This window comes from Ceratotherium simum, chromosome 21, assembly GCF_057802395.1.
Source record: "Ceratotherium simum simum isolate JZ-2026a chromosome 21, ASM5780239v1, whole genome shotgun sequence".
NCBI classification, from domain to species: Eukaryota; Metazoa; Chordata; class Mammalia; order Perissodactyla; family Rhinocerotidae; genus Ceratotherium; species Ceratotherium simum.
This window is the reverse complement of record NC_141920.1, coordinates 43,807,484-43,826,890: the sequence shown is the minus strand read 5'-3', so window position 1 is coordinate 43,826,890 and position 19,407 is coordinate 43,807,484. Positions and strand designations below refer to the sequence as shown.

Here is a 19,407-nt window from a genome sequence, read left to right as displayed (position 1 = left end):
TTATTTACAAACTTAGATAAAATATGTGTAAACTCACTGAAATATTATGAGTTTTATTGGCCAAATATGTGGAAGCAATTCATTGCTGCTAGAGAAACTTCAGAGTGTTTTGATAATGGTCAACAGTGTGGTTCTCAAACTGTTTTCAGAATCTTTGATCAAAGGAGATCTTATCCCAAAACCTGATGTGTAAATCTATATGCTCTGGCTTGAAAAGGAAGACGGGGGGCGGGGGGGTGGCCCGGCCGGGGGCTTAGCAGTGAAGTCCGCGCTCCGCTGCAGCAGCCCGGGGTTCAGATCCCGGGCGTGCACTGACGCACCGGTTGTCAAGCCATGCTGTGGTGGCATCCCATATGAAGTAGAGGAAGATGGCGTGGATGTTAGCCCAGGGCCAATCTTCCTCAGCAAAAAGAGGAGGATGGGCAACAGATGTTAGCTCAGGGCTGAGTCTTCCTCACAAAAAAAAAAAAAAAGTAAGGCAGGTAAGACCAATCCCACCTGGCCTGGCCCATCCTGGGGTTGCTCTGAGGAGCTGTGCAGAGGCCCAGGAGTGGTGCTGTAGGGCCCGCTCTCAAGTCACTTGCTGTGCCCCCACCCTGGTTATTCTGTGCCACCTTGCTTTGTTTTGTTCACACCAGCAATCATTATCTGATATTATCTTGCTTATTTTCTCCTTGTCTGTATCTCCTCTTAGACTGTAAACTGTGTGAGGGCAGATCACCTGTCTGCCGACTCACTGCTGTATCCACCACCCACAGCAGGACCGGGCATAAGGGAAGGCACCAACAGTAATTGTTGAGTCCTCGAAGCAACTGAAGGCGAGAGACAGCATCTCCCAAAAGGCTTGGAGCAGTTTTGAGCTTTACTAATCTCAGAAGTATAAATTTGACAAACTTGCAAGAAACATTATTTGAAGGGTTCATCATTTATATTTATTGGGCATTTATTTGGTTTTGTGAATTTTGAATAATACATTTTCAATTTTTTGGCTCAATCTCTTTGAAGACATCAAATATTGATTTAAAAATTAATATTAAGAGAAGAATTAGGTTATCTTCTTAACTCCATTCACCGACCCATTCTTTCATTCAGTGATTAATCTCTACTGCTCATCATGGGTTATTCACTGATGCTCCCTTCTCTTTATTCCTTCCTTGCTTTCTGTCCTTCAGCAGATAGGGTTTGAGCATCCACTGTGTGCTAGGCCCTGTTCTAGGTGCTAAGGTGAGAGGAAAGAGACACGGCCCCTGTCCTCATGGAGACTGTTGTCTGCCTAGGGAGAAAGATATTGGTCAAATAAGCACGTGCAAGAATATGTAATAACTGACAGTAGTGAGTGCTGAAAAGGAAAAATTCAGCGTGCTTTATCAAGTGTAGATGAGGAACTGGTCTGTGAGGTGATGCTGGAGGATGGAATGGGAGCCCTGAGTGCTGAAGTGTGAAGAGGAGGTGGCCTCTTCTTAAAGCGTGGTGGGGAGCTATTCTGGGCAGAGTGAAGAGTACATGCAAAGGCCCAGTAGTAGAGGAGTGTGGTTACACTTTTCAATTTATACTTGCTAGGAGGTTTTATCTAAACTATATTTACCCAGAGACTAACCATGTATGTATGGGAACTTAATATACAATGAAGGTAGCACCACAAATCAAAGGGACAGGATGAATTATTGATCAGATGGTATTGGGAACATTGGCTCACTATTTGGAGGAAAGTAAAACTGGATCCCCACCTAGCATGACACACAAAGGTGGAATCCACAGGGATAACGACCTCACATGAAAGTCTGGAGACTATATTTGCACTGGCTAAAACTGGCCAAGGGCTAATGTCTAGGACGTACCAAGAATGCCTGAAAATCAACAAGAAAAAGACAGGAACCCCAATGGGGAATGAGCAAAGTTCATAAAAAGAAGAGAATCCCAACAGGCTAACAGGCAGAAGAAACGATGCTCAATGATTTTTTCCTTTTTTCCCTTCAGAGGACTCATTTTATAATCTCATCTTCACTTTCCTTTCTCTTTCCGGACTAAGATTCTACAGCACCTTAACTTTAGCCTTTTTTTGAAGACAGGGTAAAGAGAGACCGGGGACACAGGAGAGATTTGGGACATTGGTGCCAGCTCATCCCTAACCTGTTAACTGAACACCTTGAAAACTGCCAGGGACTAGCAGTGATATTAATCGGCCATTAGGTGGCGCTCTAGACCTCCCTGGCTCGGAGAGCTCCTGAGAGGAAAGATTCTGTGGAAGGGTATGGCTCGTTTAGAATTGTAAAAACCAGCCAACTTTTGGAATTTTCATCCAGAATTAACAAAATGTTCCCCCTAAATTTGTAAGGTCAAGGAGGCTGAAATTGTTAAGTAACTCTCCAGGGCTTCCTCATGAAGAATTTCCTTTGGTTGTCTGCAGGAGCCTAGAGGACACTGGATGTCCTAAGGGGCACAGGATGGGGACTAGAGCTTCCTGGCCCTTGTGCCGTTAGAACCAGCATGAGTGGTGACAGAGGAGCAAAGCTGGGGGGAAGGGAGTGCAGAAAGGAGGCTTCTTTGCTCAAAATCTTTGTGTGGCTGAGCATACCTCCCGCTGGCTCTGGTCTCAGTTTCTGGAACCTCACAGTGTTGCTGTGAGACCTGAGCTACCTGGGGTTTCACAAAGCACGGGTCAGGTCGTGTCTTTGAGGTATTAGGCTGCATTCACTCGCCTTTGGGACTGGGGGTCAGGCGAGGCAGAGGCTGTCGCCCCTGCCTGGATCCTCTGGCTCCGTCCAAGTGTCTTTGCCTGGGGTGCGTTCTCTGCCTCGGGAGTTCTGCTCAGCCCACGTGAGCTGGGCAGGCTGGCCAGGCCAGGGTGCTCATGGCCCAGGAGCCTCCGCCATCAATGAGGGATGAGAGTTGGTGGATAAACTCCTCAGCCTCCTCATCTTGGGGCGGGGCAATTCTGAGGGGTCCCCATGGTCCCTCAGAGCCCCAGTTGTCCGTGAGAGCAGCCAGCTCATTTATACACCCTTTGTTGGCTTGCCCCCCTTCGCTGTCTTTCTTCCTCCTTCCCTCACTCCGGCTTCCTGAGATGATCTCCCAAATCAACTTCTGGCATGTAAATCCTTGTCTCAGGTTTTGCTTTTAGGAAATTCAAATGAAGGAAGGAGGAGAATTAAGTACATTTGATGAGCAGCTCAGATGTTTTCAGAGTGCAAAAAGTAAGAAAGAAAAAGATAAAAGAAAGAGATGGAGAAAGAGACCCCAATGAACCCCCCGAACGCCTTGAGCTGCTCCTAACTCTTAATTTTTGCAGGCAGTGGTTCTAAGAATCCCTTGTTCAAAAAACCAGTTACTTTGGGCATGCAGAGACTTCAAAAATATTTTGAAGACAATCGTTGTGAATGAGAAATCCAGGTTTGGATTTTTCAGTTGCGTCCAGCTCTGTCCTGTGACTAGGGAACCCACCTGGCCTCAGATACCACCTGAGGTAGGAGCCTGGCTTATAAAATATTAACTGGGTGATTTTCTTTGCCCTGAGCTCATAATGGCTTCTGACATTTTAATGTCAGCATTTTGGATGCACACAAATTGAAGAGAGCTGAAACCTGAGTGGTAAAGCCTCCTCTATTTACATTTCAGAACCCTCCAGATGTATTCTTTTGTGAAATTCAGTACCCAGCTCAGGCAAGCCTCTCAGCAAACAGCGTTGAGAGAGGTTAATGGCGGGTTTGTATAGGTTGCTCTTGCTTTATTTAGGTCCCTGGAAATGCAAGTGTCAGCACAAAGTATGTTTATGGTTCCATTAAATTGCCAGGAAAAAAATATCAAGACAGTTGTAAAAAAAAGAAAAACAAGGTTGGATGACTCAGCCTGAATAAATGAAGAACCAATTTGATGCAAAACTTGGAATGAGCTGGGATCTACTCCATTCTCTAGCATCTTCTTGAAAGCTTGAACCCCCTCTCTCATTCTTTCTCTCTCCCTCTCTCTTCTTTGGAGGGGAAGTGTTGATTTCTAGATTTCTAGTGACCCGCCACCCTCATTTCTAAAGCCCCCTGTAAAGATGAAATTGTTAAATATCTTCCTGTGGAACTTAATAAAAAGGTTCTAGGTAGAATATATTTCCTTAAAGATGAGATGCATTGTACAAAAAAACCCCCAAAACATTTTGAGGAGTATGAGTATGTTTACAATAATATGTACACATCTCCTTATATTCTACAGTCTTTGAGTCTCATTAAAATGTTATTGATATTGACAAGAAAGAGTACAAATTATACAATTCCATTTACATAAAGTTTAAAAACTAGCAATAACCAATGTTGCTGTTACGAATCAGGATCAGGTTATTCTTGTGTTTTTTAGTTACTGGGAGGGGTCAGGAGGAGGGCTTTTGGGGGCTGGTCAGGTTTTGTTTCCTGATGGTTACGTGGGTATGGCCAGTTTGTGCAGATTCATTGAGCTGGGTGCGTACAATCTGCGCACTTTTCTGTATTTATATTACACTTAAATAAAAAATGTAAAAGCTGATTAATATTGCCATACAGGTTAAAATAAAAAAATCTTTTTCACTCTTGCTAAATTTATGAGTCTCAGATCTCCTGCCCCAGTGGGAAATTTGCTGGGCCCTGGCCAGCCCGGAGACCGGAGAGTTGAGGCCTTCTGGGGCCCAGGCTGCCCGGCATGGTGCCTGCTGTTTGGCAGGGACAGCTTACCTGCGACCTTGGAATTGTACGCCACTCCGACCCCACAGATATTGTTGTTGGCTGCAGCAGACACTTCCCCTGCACAGCGGGTCCCGTGGCTGCGGAGAAAATTAGACAAGTTAGATACAGTGTCAAAAGATTTTGGAGGAGGTTCCTTAAATTCTATCAATTGGAAGCAATTTGGTTCTTGTCAGTGGTTCAGTTGGCCCGGAGCCAGCACGTGGCCCACCCGGCTTTCCATCTGTGTATCTTCTTTTACCCCCCACCCCCTCCCAGCTGCCTTCCTGACCTTGGCTTCTTTCTACCGTGAAGAGGCTTCTGAGAACATTTTCAACTTTGCAATTTGATCTTTACTTTAAAATTTGAAGTATCTTCTTGCAGAAACACACTTACAGGTTTCTGGTGAAAAAGAAACACATATAAGACAGATTTGTGCTGGTTGGAACAGCTCTGATTTTTCTGGAGCACTAGAATTGTGGGCTGGTACTTAATTTCAAGGCTGGTTTGGTCCACAGGAGTGTAATGCTGCCTGCCAGTCATAGGATAATAGTTACTTACCTTTTTTGGATCATAGCCTCCTTTGAGGACATATTGAATGCTATAGATTCCCACTTTCCTCCAGGAATAAAAAAACGTACATTGGCAACATCTTATATACAATTTCAAGGGGTCCACAGAACCTTTGAGCATGACGAGATTAAGAGCATTGGGCATTCATTAGACAGTCTTTCCAAGGTTTGCCCTGCCTTATAATTCTGAGTAAGGGTCTTCTCCAGGCTCATATTCTAGAATGTTCTCTGCAACAGACACCATAATTCCATTAATTTTCTCCATTTTGCTTGCTCTCTCTTCCTTTATACCAAGGGATTCCAAACAGTTCTTCCCCTCCTGTGTGCGTTTCCTCTTCCTTGAATTGGGCTGGGCTGGTGACTTGCTTTGACCTATAGAAGGCAGTGGAAGGATGACGTGCCACTTCTTAAGAGGACTGCCAGCTTCTGCTTCCCTCCCCTGATGGCAGGTGCCATGTAAAGGAGCTTGAGCTGGCCTGCAAGTGGACCAGACCATGTGGAGAGAGAGAGACTGAGCGATCTCTCTTGTTCCAATGCCTCAGATGAGATGTCTGCTGTGTGAGGGGAGCCACCTTCATCCTCTAGACCCCGCCAGATCAACCCAATCAGCAGCTAGTGGAGAGAGACAGGCTGTTCCTGCCCAGGTTACAGGATTGTGAGCAAATAAGTGTTTGTTCTTTTTTAAACCACTAAGTTTTGGGGTTGTTAATCAGCAATAGAGAACTGAAACAAGCATAAACCGTAAGTCAATCAGAATGCCGTGTTTTAACCCCAAACAGCATTGAAGATGTGGAAGATTCCAGTGGTACAAATTATCTGAATCTACCAGCCCCAACCCTGAAAAGTGCATTTTAATGGTCCGTGGAGCAGCTAAGGGATTAAATGGGTCATATTACCAAGTCTGCTGGAACAGTGTGAGCACAGCCCGCTGAAGGGCTAGGTGGTGGTGGCTGGCTTTTCCACTCGCTATTCAGTGAGGAAATGTCGGGGAAGGGGCTCACTGGCTGCGTGGCCATAGGAAGTCTTGATCTCTGCAGTGTTGACTAGTGCACTGTTTGTGACACTCTCTTAGGGCGAGCAAAGCTGCTGTACCAGCCCTTAAAAATCACACCCAAGGGGGGCCAGCCTGGTAGCGTAGTGGTTAAGTTCATGCGCTCTGCTTCAGTGGCCTGGGATTCGCAGGTTTGGATCCCGGGCATGGACCTAGGCACTGCTCATCAAGCCATGCTGAGGTGGTGTCCCACATATAAAGTAGAGGAAGATTGGCAACAGATGTTAGCTCAGGGACAATCTTCCTCACACACACACACAAAAAAAATCACATCCAAGGATTGAAAAATACATATATATACATACACACACACACGCCTATTTTTTTCCTCTATATGAGCAAAAGTAAATCCTGCCTCCTTAAAGGCTACATATCTTATGGGCTCCAAATTTCCTTTGGAACAAGAATGAAATCTGTATATTGTGTGCAAGTAAACCTCGTAGTTACTGCAGAGGTTGGCCCTGGTGGTAAAAGATCTGTGAAAACTTAAGAGTGCTGAGCCAACCACCACCTAATTGTCTTTAAGTTTTCTGTAAATTGCATTTGAGATTTTTGAGAAGATGCTTAGTTATGGTTTAACTTGATGGGAGAGTCTGTCATGGATGTGGCTTTCATGGCTACCTTCTTATTCCAAATGCTGAAAAAAATGATAAGTAAAATTCTGAAAAACAGCATGGAAGCAGATACATATGTGTGTGTGTGTATATATATATGTATGTAGAAAATGAAATATAGACATCCTTTATATTGATTCGTATATATACTTTGTATATTTTAAAGTATGTAATTATATACTTATTGTTCATATGTAATATATACTTATACATTATATACACACCCATATATTATATATTTAAATACATACTTATGTAAAATACATACCATATACGAAGTACATATATACTTTGTATATATGCACATATATATTTTAAAATGGAAAGTTAATGGATACTGATTAAATTTGGCTGGCTGGCTTGCTCTTTATTTCATGCTGAACAAATAAATATTTAAATAAAAGTTTAAAAATCAATGCCATGTCTAATTTGACTGAGCACTAATTTACTTATTATTTAATAATGAGCCTGTCGAGAGCTCCTCTCTGAGACCTGAAGAGTGCGATTAGCGCTCGGCTGCGATAGTGGTTGTGTTCACCAACACCTGTGCTGGCGAAGGCCGTTCACGCGTGGGCCCTGCTCTGGCGACCGAGGAGCTGGGAGGAGGAACAGCCACCTGCCATTTCCTGGGCACTTTCTCACTACCAGGTGCTGTGCTCAGTGCTTTTCTTGCCCCCCACCCTTTAATCCTCTCAGGAGGTCCTGCTCCATTTCACAGATGTCGGAGTGAGTCTCAGAGGTGCTGGCCCAAAAGCGCACAGTGAGAAGGTGGCTGGGCCCGGTCTGAGACCGACAGTCCATTACTGAGCCGTCTACTGCCCTCTACACCGTGATAAACCCCTCTCTGCCCTAAAACTGCTCACTCAAGGCCAGAGGACAGATGCACTCGAACCGGCTTGAGCAAATTAAAGACACCGAGTGCTTCCATATCCTTAATTTTGGCCTTTAAGTGGGGAGATCAATGTCGTGGGCTCTCTGGAGGAACATATGGGAAGAAACATTTCATTGCTAAATTAGGCGACACTAATTAATTATAAGCAATGAGTGGAGACTCCCTATAATTGTTCATGCCACTGTGTCTTTTCACACCCGGGGGTCTTTGTAGGCCCTGTTCCCACGGCCTTGAATGCCGTCCCCCCTCTCCTGCCTCCCTGATTGTCTCAGGCAAATGTGCTTGCTCCCCTGAATGTCAGGAAAATCTTTTTCCAAATCTGTTTTTATTTGGTCACTTTACTTTCTTAAGAACGTTCAGGAGCTCCCTCTTGCCTCTAGAATAAAACATGAGTCTGTCAGGAGAAAATGGCTGTAGGGGGTAAGGGAAAAATGCTGGCTGCTTGATCAGCTCCCTTATAATGAGGGTCAATGGGAGGCAAGTGCAGGAGTCATGGAAGTGTGGCATTGCCAAAGTGGCCCCAATCCACCACTCTCCTGGGTCCATGCCCTTGGCAGTGTGATTTTCCTGTTCCTCCCATGAAGAGGTGCAGCATGTTTCCCCGTCCCTTGAATCTGGCTGGCCTTGTGACTTTGCTTTGGCCAAAAGAATGGTGCAAATGATAAGTCTCACCCTCAAGAGGACTTGCAACTTCTCCTCTTTCTCTTGAAACTCAGCCTAGATGCCGTGTGGACAAGCCCGATCTCGCTTATTTGATGACGAAAGACATGCAACCCATCTTGCCTGTCACCCCGTTCTACAGCCATCCATCCTCCAGACGTGTGAGTGAGGCCATCCTAAACCAGAGAGCCCCCAGCCAACCTGCCAGTTGACCGCAGATGCATTGGTGAGCCCAGCCACAAAAGCCGGGCCTGGTCCATATGAACAGAACTGTTCAGCTACCTATAGACTTGTGAGCAATAATCAATACTGATTGCTGTCAGCTACTAAGTTTTGGGATGATTTGTTATGTGGCATTATTATGGCAATAGATAACTGATACAATGGATAAGCAAGGCTAGAGGGACAACCCATAGCTATCCTGTGGGGGACTAGGGTTCAGATCTGGATGGTCATGATGACTGCATTGGGGCTTCCCTGCAGTGGCTGCTGAGGTGTCTGAGTGAAAACCCGAGGCCCCATCCTGACCCTGGGGATCTTCAGAGACACAGTGCAGGCACACGCCTTCCTTCCACATTGCCGGCCTTCACTAGAGTGATTTGGTCATCCCTCCTGCCCTTTCCAGCCAAAAGCATAAATGTGCTCCATTCAAGGCATGGAATAAGATATATCAGACAATAGGAACGAAACGACTCTCATTGACTGGCACCTACAACAGCCGGGTGCTGTGCTGAGTGCTGCATGCATTGGCTTATTTAACCCTCACAACAAACCATTATTATCTCCGTTTCAAAGAAGAGGAAGCTGAGACATAGAGATATGAAGTCTCAATTAGGAGGTAGAATCAGAATTCAAGCTCAGGTCTACTGCTTCCAAACTTGAAATTATGAAATATTTTTAAAATACAGACAATTTCAGTGAATAACACAATGAATCACACCACTCAAGTCTATCAAAACCTAATGTTTTCCAGACTTTAGATTGTTTTAAAGAAATAAATTTTTATAGATACAATTGAAGCCCTCCCAGAGGCCATTCTCCTCTTTGCTGCCTCAGAGGTGACCACTATACAAGCTTGATTTTTGGAACATCCTTGCATGTTTTTATGTGATTATTTTATAATCAGATATGCATATTTGCCACTGCTTGCTTGTTTTCAAACTCTATATAAATGCTTTACAATATATGATCTATTTAAAATTTGCTTTATTCACTTGGATTTCTGAGGTTCATTCATGAATTTTGGTTCATTCATTTTTAGTGCTGTGTAGTACTCCATTTATAAATATGCTGTAATTTATTTATTCACACTCCTAATGATAGGTATTTAGGTTGTTTGCAACTTGCTTGCTATTACAAATAATTTGAAAAGAAACATTCTTGTATATTATTTCCTTGTGCACATGTGAGAGAGTTTCTCTGGGGTATGTATGTAGGGCTGAAAACAGGTTGTATGGATGTATACCACCTCCTGCAGAGTGGGAGAGTTCCTCTTGCCCAGCATCCTTGCCAGTGTTTAGTATCACAGAACTTTACCATTTTTGCTAGCCCAATTGATGTGAAATGGCACTTTATTGTTTCATTTTGCATTTTCCTCATTACTAGGAAGGTTGAACATCTTTTCTTATGTGAATTGACTCAGATTTTCTCTTCTGTTAATTACCTGTACATAACCTTGACTCATTTTTTCCATTGAGTTATCTTTTTTCATTTATTCATAGCTGTTCTTTATGTATTTTGGATACTAATCCATTTTTTCATAAAACTTGTTGCACTTAGCTTCTCCTAGTCTGTGGCTTGTCTTTCAACTTTGTTTATTGTGACTTTTGTTGAACAAAAGTGTTTAATTTTAACATACTCAAGTTTATCAATCTTTCATTTTCCTTATGGTATAATGTCTTCTTTGAGAAATCCATTCCTTCCCCAGGGGTCATAAAGATATTTTCCTACATTTTAATTCTAAAATATTTATATACGTTTAGGTCTTAATTCTCCTGGAATTTATTTAAGCTTGAGATGTGAGGTGGATGCCTATTTTCCCATATGAACAACTAGTACCATTATCGAATATCATCACGCTGTCCTTTCCTCATTGTTTTTATTGCTATCTTGGTCATATGTTAAGCTTCTTTTTATGTGGGGGTCTGTTTCTGGGCTCCCTGTTTTGTTTCTTTGATCTTTTTTTCCTCTCCCTGTGCTAACACTGCTCTCATAATTATTTTGGTTTTATAATGTTTTTTTTCTTTCTTTCTTTTTTTTGAGGAAGATCAGCCCTGAGGTAACATCCGTGCCCATCTTCCTCCACTTTATATGGGGCGCCGCCACAGCATGGCTTGACAAGCAGTGCGTTGGTGTGCACCCGGGATCTGAACCTGCAAACCCTGGGCCACTGCAGTGGAGTGCGAGCACTTAACCACTATGCCACAGGGCTGGCCCCCCTGGTTTTATAGTGTTTTGATGTCTGGTAGGCAAAGTTCCCTACTTAGCTGTGTTGTCGATCTTCCCTTTCTCTTGTGTTTTTCTTCTTCATCTTCACCTTCCTCCTCTTCTCTTATTGTATTCTTGGCCTTTTGCTTTTCTGCATCAATTTTAGGATCATTTTGTGTAGTTTCACAGAAAAATGCTATTCAGACATTAGTTGAAATTGTGTTGAATTAATAGATTAATTTGACATCTTTATATTGGTCCATCTTTCTATCCATGAACTTAGTATGTCACTCCATTCATCCAGGACTTCTTTTATTGCTTTTTTTTATGATTTTCTCCTCAATGTTCTCATATACCTTTTCTTAGATTCATAATTATTTCATTGGCTATAAGATGTGGCATAGTGTCAAATAAAAGAGGTGATTGGTAGCATACTTAATTGTCCCAGCATTAAAGAGAATATCATCAAAGATTCAGCATTAAGAATAATGTTTGCTGCAGTTTTTTGATAAGCAGACAGTGTTATCTTCCATTCAATAATTGTCTCTTCAACTGCACCCAGGCTAGATTTTATACCATTTATTGATATTTTGTTCCAGAGGAATTCCTCTGGACTATTTTTCAGTTGCAATTAGTTCTTTTCCATATTCATGTTAATTTTTGCTTATGTTCCCCACATCATTTATTTTTTACTTATTTATTTTTTTTGCTGAGGATGATTTGCTCTGAGCTAACATCTGTTGCCAATCTTCCTCTCTTTGTATGGGAGCCACCACCACAGCATGGCCACTGACCGATGAGTGGCATAGGTCTGCACCCAGGAACTGAACCCAGGCAGCTGAGGAGGAGCAGGCCGAACTTAACCACTAGACCACTGGGGCTGGCCCTATTTTTCTTTTAAATGATGTTATCCATGCATCTGTCACTCTGACCAAACTATCGTAATTTATTTTCAAGTCTTTTTCAAGGCTGTCCATAAAATTAATTTCACCTGGTATAAATTTATGTCTTGATTTTTTTATTTTGTGGATGCATTCTTTTCAGATATTTTGGAATTTTGGCTTTCAGGGTAATTTTGAGTTGGAGATGTTTTTCCCCTCTTCTTTTTCTCTCTTCCTTTGGATTCCCTTCCTGGCTATTGGTCCTATGGTTGTTTTAATTGACTCTTTAGTTCTATATCCCACAGCCACATCATATAGTGGTGTTTTAGGATTCACAGAGATATTTGGGATAAAGCAGATTTACTCAGCAAGTCAGGGGGCAACTTGGCCAAGTTCATGGACATGAGGCCGTCTTTGTCCTCTTGTCTCTGGTCTCCCTAGTCCTACAGATTCTTAGACAACTGAAGTTCCACAGTGGCCAGCTATGGTCTTTTCAGTAATATCTCTGGAGAAAGATGCTTCAGTGTTAGATACATTAGAGCTGACATGCAGAGATTACCTAGCTACTTTGGCATCAATCATGTTTGCTGGTTAATGTCCAATGAGCTCTACACAGTAAGACTTTGGGGTCTGAAGAGCCCCAAGGTTTAGATAGGTAAGAATGTACAGCTGCTTATGGGGAAAACCCAGGGTCTGCTGGCAAGCAACCAGTGCTTTCTGGAGAAGTGAAGAAGTTCTTTGTCTTTTTGAGGCTATATGCTAGGTTTTCGATTTTCCCAAAAGATCAACCTTGTCTCAAGCATACAAGCTATCTTTGGATATAACTCCTCTTTCAATCAGCAATGCAGAAACACAGGCACCAGACTCTTGACAGAAAGGTTAACCTTGAGTTGACTGTTATCTAGTTTCTGTAAAGTTCAGATGGGAGAATGAATGTCTGAGAAAGAAGGGTGAATGGCTGGGCCATCCATTTCCATCTTTGGCATAAATTCTCATTTTCTATTTAGTTGGAAAATCTTTGACTTAGCTCCTGTAGAAATCCCTTCACTGAATTTCACAATTACATTTGCTGCCATTAAGGGCGTGCCTACTATTTGCCATGATCTGTACTGAGTGCTCTGTATACATGTCTCTAGTCCCTCATACAAAATTTCAAGGAGGAGTTTTAGTTCCATCTTGCAGCTGGAGGAAACTGATTCAGGGATCACTTATTCCATACCAAGCAATTAACATCACCCTACATTTGTCCATCATAATCTGCTGTATTTTTCTCTCTTAAGAAAAGAATTATTGCCACCTGAGTACCATAAAATCCCCCTACATGACATGCACAACATTGGTTTCCAAAGGAGACATGATTATACAAACGTAAAGATATTTCTTTTCCAATCTATGTAATTCTCTCCACAACCCCCAGATCTGTGTTATATCTATTTCTTTTAGCTGAAGGGGAAACTTTAAATAATAAATACTTGTGTAATCCAGGTAGGGCACTAGAAATAAAAAAGAAAACTTTGTGATATTTCTCCAGTGGCTCAGAATGGCTCACAAAATTAAACTGTGTTGGATTTCTCTGTGCTCTGGTTTGGATGGAAAGAGGGTTGATTGCAAGCAGCAACCTTTGAGCTAATATCAGCTTATGAGGCAGTCTCAAAGCTCACATGAAAGAAAAAGTTAGATTAAGTCTTTGAAAGCACTTGGAATTTTATTATCCAGGAGGTGATTTCAGAATTAGTCCATAAAGACAGAAGGGAAAGATGTTCATCTATTTCTAAGCCATTAAGTGTCACCAGGGTAAAGTATCTGTTTCCATCAGTGTGCCAATAGCCAACCAGAGAGGGCCATTCTTCTCACATGCTCTTCTTTGGCCTGTCTCACAGGGTCCTTCAAGATGAAATATGACTTTTAATAAGAAAAAAAAGTTAATCACTGAAAATCTTTCTCATTTGATGGTTTAACTAATGCTGTCAATTAAATGAGCTCACAGAGAAAAATGTTCCTCAGCATCCATTTACCCTTCTTCCTTCCCCCCATTTTGGTTGCTTGAATATTAAATGTCTTCTCTCTTCCTGAATTTATAGTAAACTTTTTGCGGCCAGGAATTACATCTAATCCAGAATCTCTTACTCTTTAGGGCTTAATAGATAGAGTGTGCTGCACCCTGTGATGCTCCATAAATATTGCCAGTGGCAGGGATGACATTTCAGCGGTGAACGCCTGTCAAAGAAATGCTATGCAAGAGGGATTTTTATGGACAGCAGCACGGTAATGGAATACAGATCTGCAATGCATCACCAAACATTGACCCAAAACCGAGCAAGGCTGGAAGATTATTGACAAAGCGTGGGCTGCAAACCGTGGGAGAAGCAGGCAGCTCTAAAATGGACAGATATCAAGGCCACTCAGTATCTTGGCACGGATGAGAGGGTGTGCCACTCACCCATCAACCAGCCAATCAATATTTTTTTTCCAGTTTTATTGAGAAATAATTGACATACATCACTGTGTAAGTTTAAGGGGTACAGCATGATGGTTTGACTTACATATATTGTAAAATGATTACCACAATACATTCATCTAGCATCCATCTTCTCATATAGATACAATAAAACGAAGAGAAAGAATAAAAAAATAAAGGAAAAAATTGAATGCCAGCAAGGAAAAAAATGTGATGCCAGATCCTGATACCAGCAAATCAGTTATATCTGTTTTGCACATTATTGATGCTGTTAAATGTGTATTATTTTCTACCTTTTTGCAATTTGGGTTATTATTACTACTATCCTTCTTCTTCTTCTTCTTATTTTGCTTGGCCATCTGTATTTCTCTGATTGTAAGCTAGCCCATCTGTATATCTCTGATGGTAAGAAATTTCCTTTTCCAAACTTCTCAATTGTGTTTCAAATATATCCCTGGAGCTCAGATATTGCATGTAATTATAAAATGGTTCACAGTAGAATAAACACACTTGCTCTGCTTAAAAAGGAATAATCCTACAAAATCAAATTAAGCACAGGGCAAGATATTCTAATATTATGCACAGCCCTCAAAAGCAGTTCTGCATATGTATGACGTTAGCTTTCATAAAGAGTCCTTGGCTCCCAGTTTTAAATGTATTCTTAAAGAACTGTACACTTGAAGGGAAACAAGGTAACAAATGAGTACAGAGGGTATGATAAGATGGTTCAGTGTCAGGAAAGCCCAGGAGACATGCTGCTATTGAACTCAGTTTCCCAACTGAAGGGAACACTCTCTTGCTTGCTTGAGAGTGCCCCTTGCCGTGCATTTTATTGTTTGCTTTCCACAGCGATGAGAACCCTGTGATGGAGAGCTGCTGCCTTGTCCGGGGCAGCACTTGCTTCTGAGTTCTAACTGGCTTTTGTGGCAGGCAGTGTGGCTAGAAGAGCAATTGCAGCAAGCCCACTGCTCAGTCAGCCCTTTATTGGAGTTTTGGTGTGTTGAAACGAGTGTTTTTTGAGAGCCCCAATTCTGCTGAACAGGCACGGGGCACTGGACTTGGTGCCCATGTGCAGAAGAGAATGCCTGAAGGCAGAATGCCTCGGTGGCTGCACAGCTAGCCAGAGATTCATGCTGGATTGGCAGGAAACCCTGGCCAGTGCTGGGCTTAAGGCTCCCGGATCCTCTGGGTAGCACATTCCTTGAGTGCAACGGGAGACTGGTCCTTGTCTACGCCCCCGGTCCAGTTTCCTACCCAAACGCAAAATCTCTCTTTCTCCTTTCTCCTAGCAGCCTGTCCAAACCTTTCATGCCCACCTCTTCTGTGAAGCCTTCTTAGAATGCTGTCCTGTGCACCAGTCTCTAACTCCCAGACCAGTTATCCAGACCATCTTCTGAACATGTCTGCACTTCCTGCCTCCCCTTCTTCACCTAAACTGTACCCTCACTCCGGAATACACTTGCCCCCCGCAACTCTCCCTATTACCTTCATTTAAATCCTAGACCAAATGTCACCTCTTCATGGAAGCCTGACCCAGCTTCCCCAGCCAGAGATAATTTTGCATTTCTCCATGCTCTCCAAGGTGTCTTTATCATGAGGCAGTGCATGTAATGGCCCCTTCGCTGGTGTCAAATCCTGTCTCCACCACTTATTAGCTGTGTCACCTTGCACAAGTTACTTAACTTTTCTGTGCCTCAGTTTCCAAAATGGGGATAATAATGATAATACCTATTTCAGAGAGTTATTATGAGACTTAATTAAATTAATACATGCAAAGCACTTAAAACAGTGCCTTAAACATAGTAACTGCTTAATAGGTGTTAGTTTTCCTTGTGTTATTTTAGCCCTGGCTACACTCAGCACTGTAGTGATGCGGGCATCTGCCGCCTCCTCATAGGACATTGCAAGCTCCTCAGAAGCTTGCACACCAAAACTGATATTTTCACAAGTACCGAACTAAAGTCCTAGTTCTGTTTATTGCCTCTTTTTATGCCCTATGCTTTTAAATTTACTTCTTATGATGGAAAATATCAGAATACACGAAAGTAGAGTGAAATCTCATGTACTCATTGCCCGGCTTTAACAATGATTAATTCACGCTGATTTTATTTCCTCTATACCCCTAGTCATTCTCCTCCTTCCTGCTCCAAACCCTAAGTTGTATTGAAGAAAATACCAGGCATATTTCATCCAAGGGGGAATTTTTAAAAAATGTATCCTACACTCATGGGAAGGATGCTCTCTTCTAATTCTCCTTGTGCCAAGCAGGAAACATCGTCAGGACAGAGCTAATCTTTCAGACCACGGATCTTCGCAGTGCTGCGGCCTTGAACTTTGACCTTCCTTCCTCCCATAATCATTTACAATGGTACTTATGTGTTGAGAGGCCATGATCTGAACTACGGCACCATCCAATCTAACAAGCCATGGTGGATGAGGATCTTTGAAAATGACTTAATTGAAAAAAGCCCCATTTATTGGTCAAAGTGGACACTGTGTCTTGAGTCATTGGCTCCCTAAGAGGCAAGGATCATGCTTGCCTGACTCACGATGACTGTGTCTCAGGCAATTGGACACTTGGGAATTTGTACCACTGACAATGAAGAATTTTATTGCACTAAGCACCAATTAGTCCTAGTTAGAGGATTTTAGCAAGTTTAAAATTAAACTTTCAAGAACAAGTTTGCAAATGAAAATATTTCAGATGGAAGACATTTCCTCCTTTTTTGAAAAGAATATTCTTCCAGCATATCACACAGGAAGAGTTGCTTGGAGGAGGCTGTGTTTGGGTTCAGAAAATGGGGTAGGTGGTGAAACCATTCTGTTGGTTAAATTTTTATGACTGGATCAATCCATCAAAGATGAATTTAGTACTTACTAGCTGCAGAGTGATGGCACACAGCTGGCACACATGTGGGCTACTGCCCTTTCTGATATCGTGTGGACGGTTGGTAATCAATCACGCTGAAGCCAGGCACCTCTTCATGCCTTCTCGACACAATGTTCCAGACTACCATTACCAATTATGTCTCTCCCTTGGTTTAGTGACACCTATTTGGTAACTTCACATCCCTGTGTCTGAAAATGGTTTATTCACTAAGCATATACTAGGATCCAGGGTTGCAAGTCATGGAGGTAAGAGACACTTCATGTCAAATTTCTCAGACCTTTTTTATACATTCTCAACCCCTAAACACACACTTCCAAACACTGTATGATAATTTTAAAGCTGAAGATGAAGTTGATAGAGAGTGAATTGTGCTATTGGACATCAGCCATGATCTTTTTAAAATGTTACAAATTTGAATTGTATTTCCTTCTTTATTATTTTATGCATTTTCTGTAATTGTCAAGCCCCCCAATCCACATGCCCTGTGTGTACCCTAGACATTCTTAGGTCAACTTGCTAACTGGAGAGACAGAGTTTATGCTCCCCAGTCCACTGGGAAGCTGTCCCTGGCTGCTCTCTGGCCATCATGCTTATTGTCTGTTAGAATAAAAGTAATGCTTATAACAGAATGGTGCAATTTGGATTTAGAAACATTCATGAAGCTTGGGTTCAAGTGTTGGCTTTGATATATACTAATTGTTTGAACAGGGAAGTTACTCAACCTTTCTGAGCTTGTTTCCTTATCACTAAACTAAGAATAACACTTATTTTATCTACCATGAGTTTGCCATGAGAAGTAAAAGAAATGAGTAAAGTGCTGTACACATACTACAATTTTATACTATTAATTGAAGTTTGTATATTCACATCAACTTCACCCAATAACATCAATAACATGAAAGCACTAGGTTTACAAAGTATAATTTTCTTTTTTTTTGCTTGAGGAAGATTAGCCCTGAGCCAACATCTGTGCTAATCTTCCTACATTTTATACGTGAGTCTCTGCCACAGCATGGCTGATGAGTGGTGTAGGTCCACACCTGGGATCTGAACCTGAGAACTCAGGTCACCAAAGCAGAGCACACTGAATTTAACCACCACACCATGGGGCTGGCCCCAAAAGTATAATATTCTTTGATTGAGCAAACCATACATCTTTATTTCTTGATATTTTTTAAATGCAATCAACCATTTAGGCAAGAATTTTACTTGGGGAAAAAATAGACTGCAGTTATATGTTTAGTTGCAAGAGAGGCTGAGGAGAAGTCACATCTTTGGATGGACCATTGGGTAGTTTTGCATGGTAAGCAATACTTCAAACCTCTGCCACTTACTGTTCTGTTGAAAGGGACTACACGAGCTGTGACAAGTTTACGGCAGAAACACTTTCCAACAACACACAGGTGCAGACCCGTGAGGCAAAAATTCCTCTGTAGTAGTTTCAACAGATCAAGTGAAATCAGCATGTGTTAAATCACCTTGTGGTGGATTGAGGAAGGATTTCATATTATTTCTATTTCCTTTTACCTTTAATAGATGAAAGTGGCAAATAATTCCTGGTTCAACACAATGAAATAGTCAAAAGATAATTCTGGAGGAACATTGCAATATTAAAAAAATCCAAGAATTTAGAAAATGTAGCCACAAAGAAGAAAAATCACAATATAATCTAGTGAAACACTGAGATTATTTTGCTGGCGATAGTCAAGCCTTAAAAACAAAACAGAGCAAAATGAAACCCCCGAACCTAAAGTCAAAGACATGTCGTGAGGCCCAGTTTACCTGTTAAACCAGTCGTCTGTGTATCGGGGGTAAGGATAAGGGTCATTGCTGCTGAAGTCGTAACTCGCTTCGGCATTCTGAAAGACACAAGGTGTCTCATTAGGTCAATTAGGCCAGAGGCACAGGCAAGAGAAAACGTTGCGAGACGCTGCTGTTTCATGTCGATGGTCCCTCCCTGGGCGCTGTGTCAATGTCCTGCTCTGGACTGGCCCTTACAAAATGGTCACAGAGCTGAAGTGTGGCCTTGGAGTTTTCTATCCTCCCTTTGCCAGGCTTCCTTCTCCTACCGTATTTCAGACCTTCAAGGGGCTAGCAAATTTGAGTCTTGCGCTCTCCAGGACTCCATTTTAAGTTGAGTTACCCATCGTGGGTAAATGGAGTAAATGGAGTTCACCCAGAAACCAGGGCTTTTGTTAAACTTCCTTGGGCTGATGGCCAGAATGTCCTAGTTCTTATGGCACAAGTGAGGCGGCTTCTAGAGTTTTCTTGCTTTATGCAGAA

General features: G+C 42.2%; 1 protein-coding gene across 1 annotated transcript in view; it reads right to left on the bottom strand.

The window, feature by feature from the left end:
* The window catches only part of PCSK2 (proprotein convertase subtilisin/kexin type 2), a 243,014-nt gene that overhangs the window by 46,294 nt on the left and 177,313 nt on the right, over nucleotides 1-19,407 (bottom strand). Inside the window, exons 6-7 of the mRNA XM_004433731.3 lie at nucleotides 18,907-18,983; nucleotides 4,692-4,780 (exon numbers count right to left, since the gene is read on the bottom strand). Of these exons, the coding sequence (XP_004433788.1) occupies nucleotides 4,692-4,780; nucleotides 18,907-18,983 (166 nt within the window). The remainder of the gene's footprint in view (nucleotides 1-4,691; nucleotides 4,781-18,906; nucleotides 18,984-19,407) is intronic.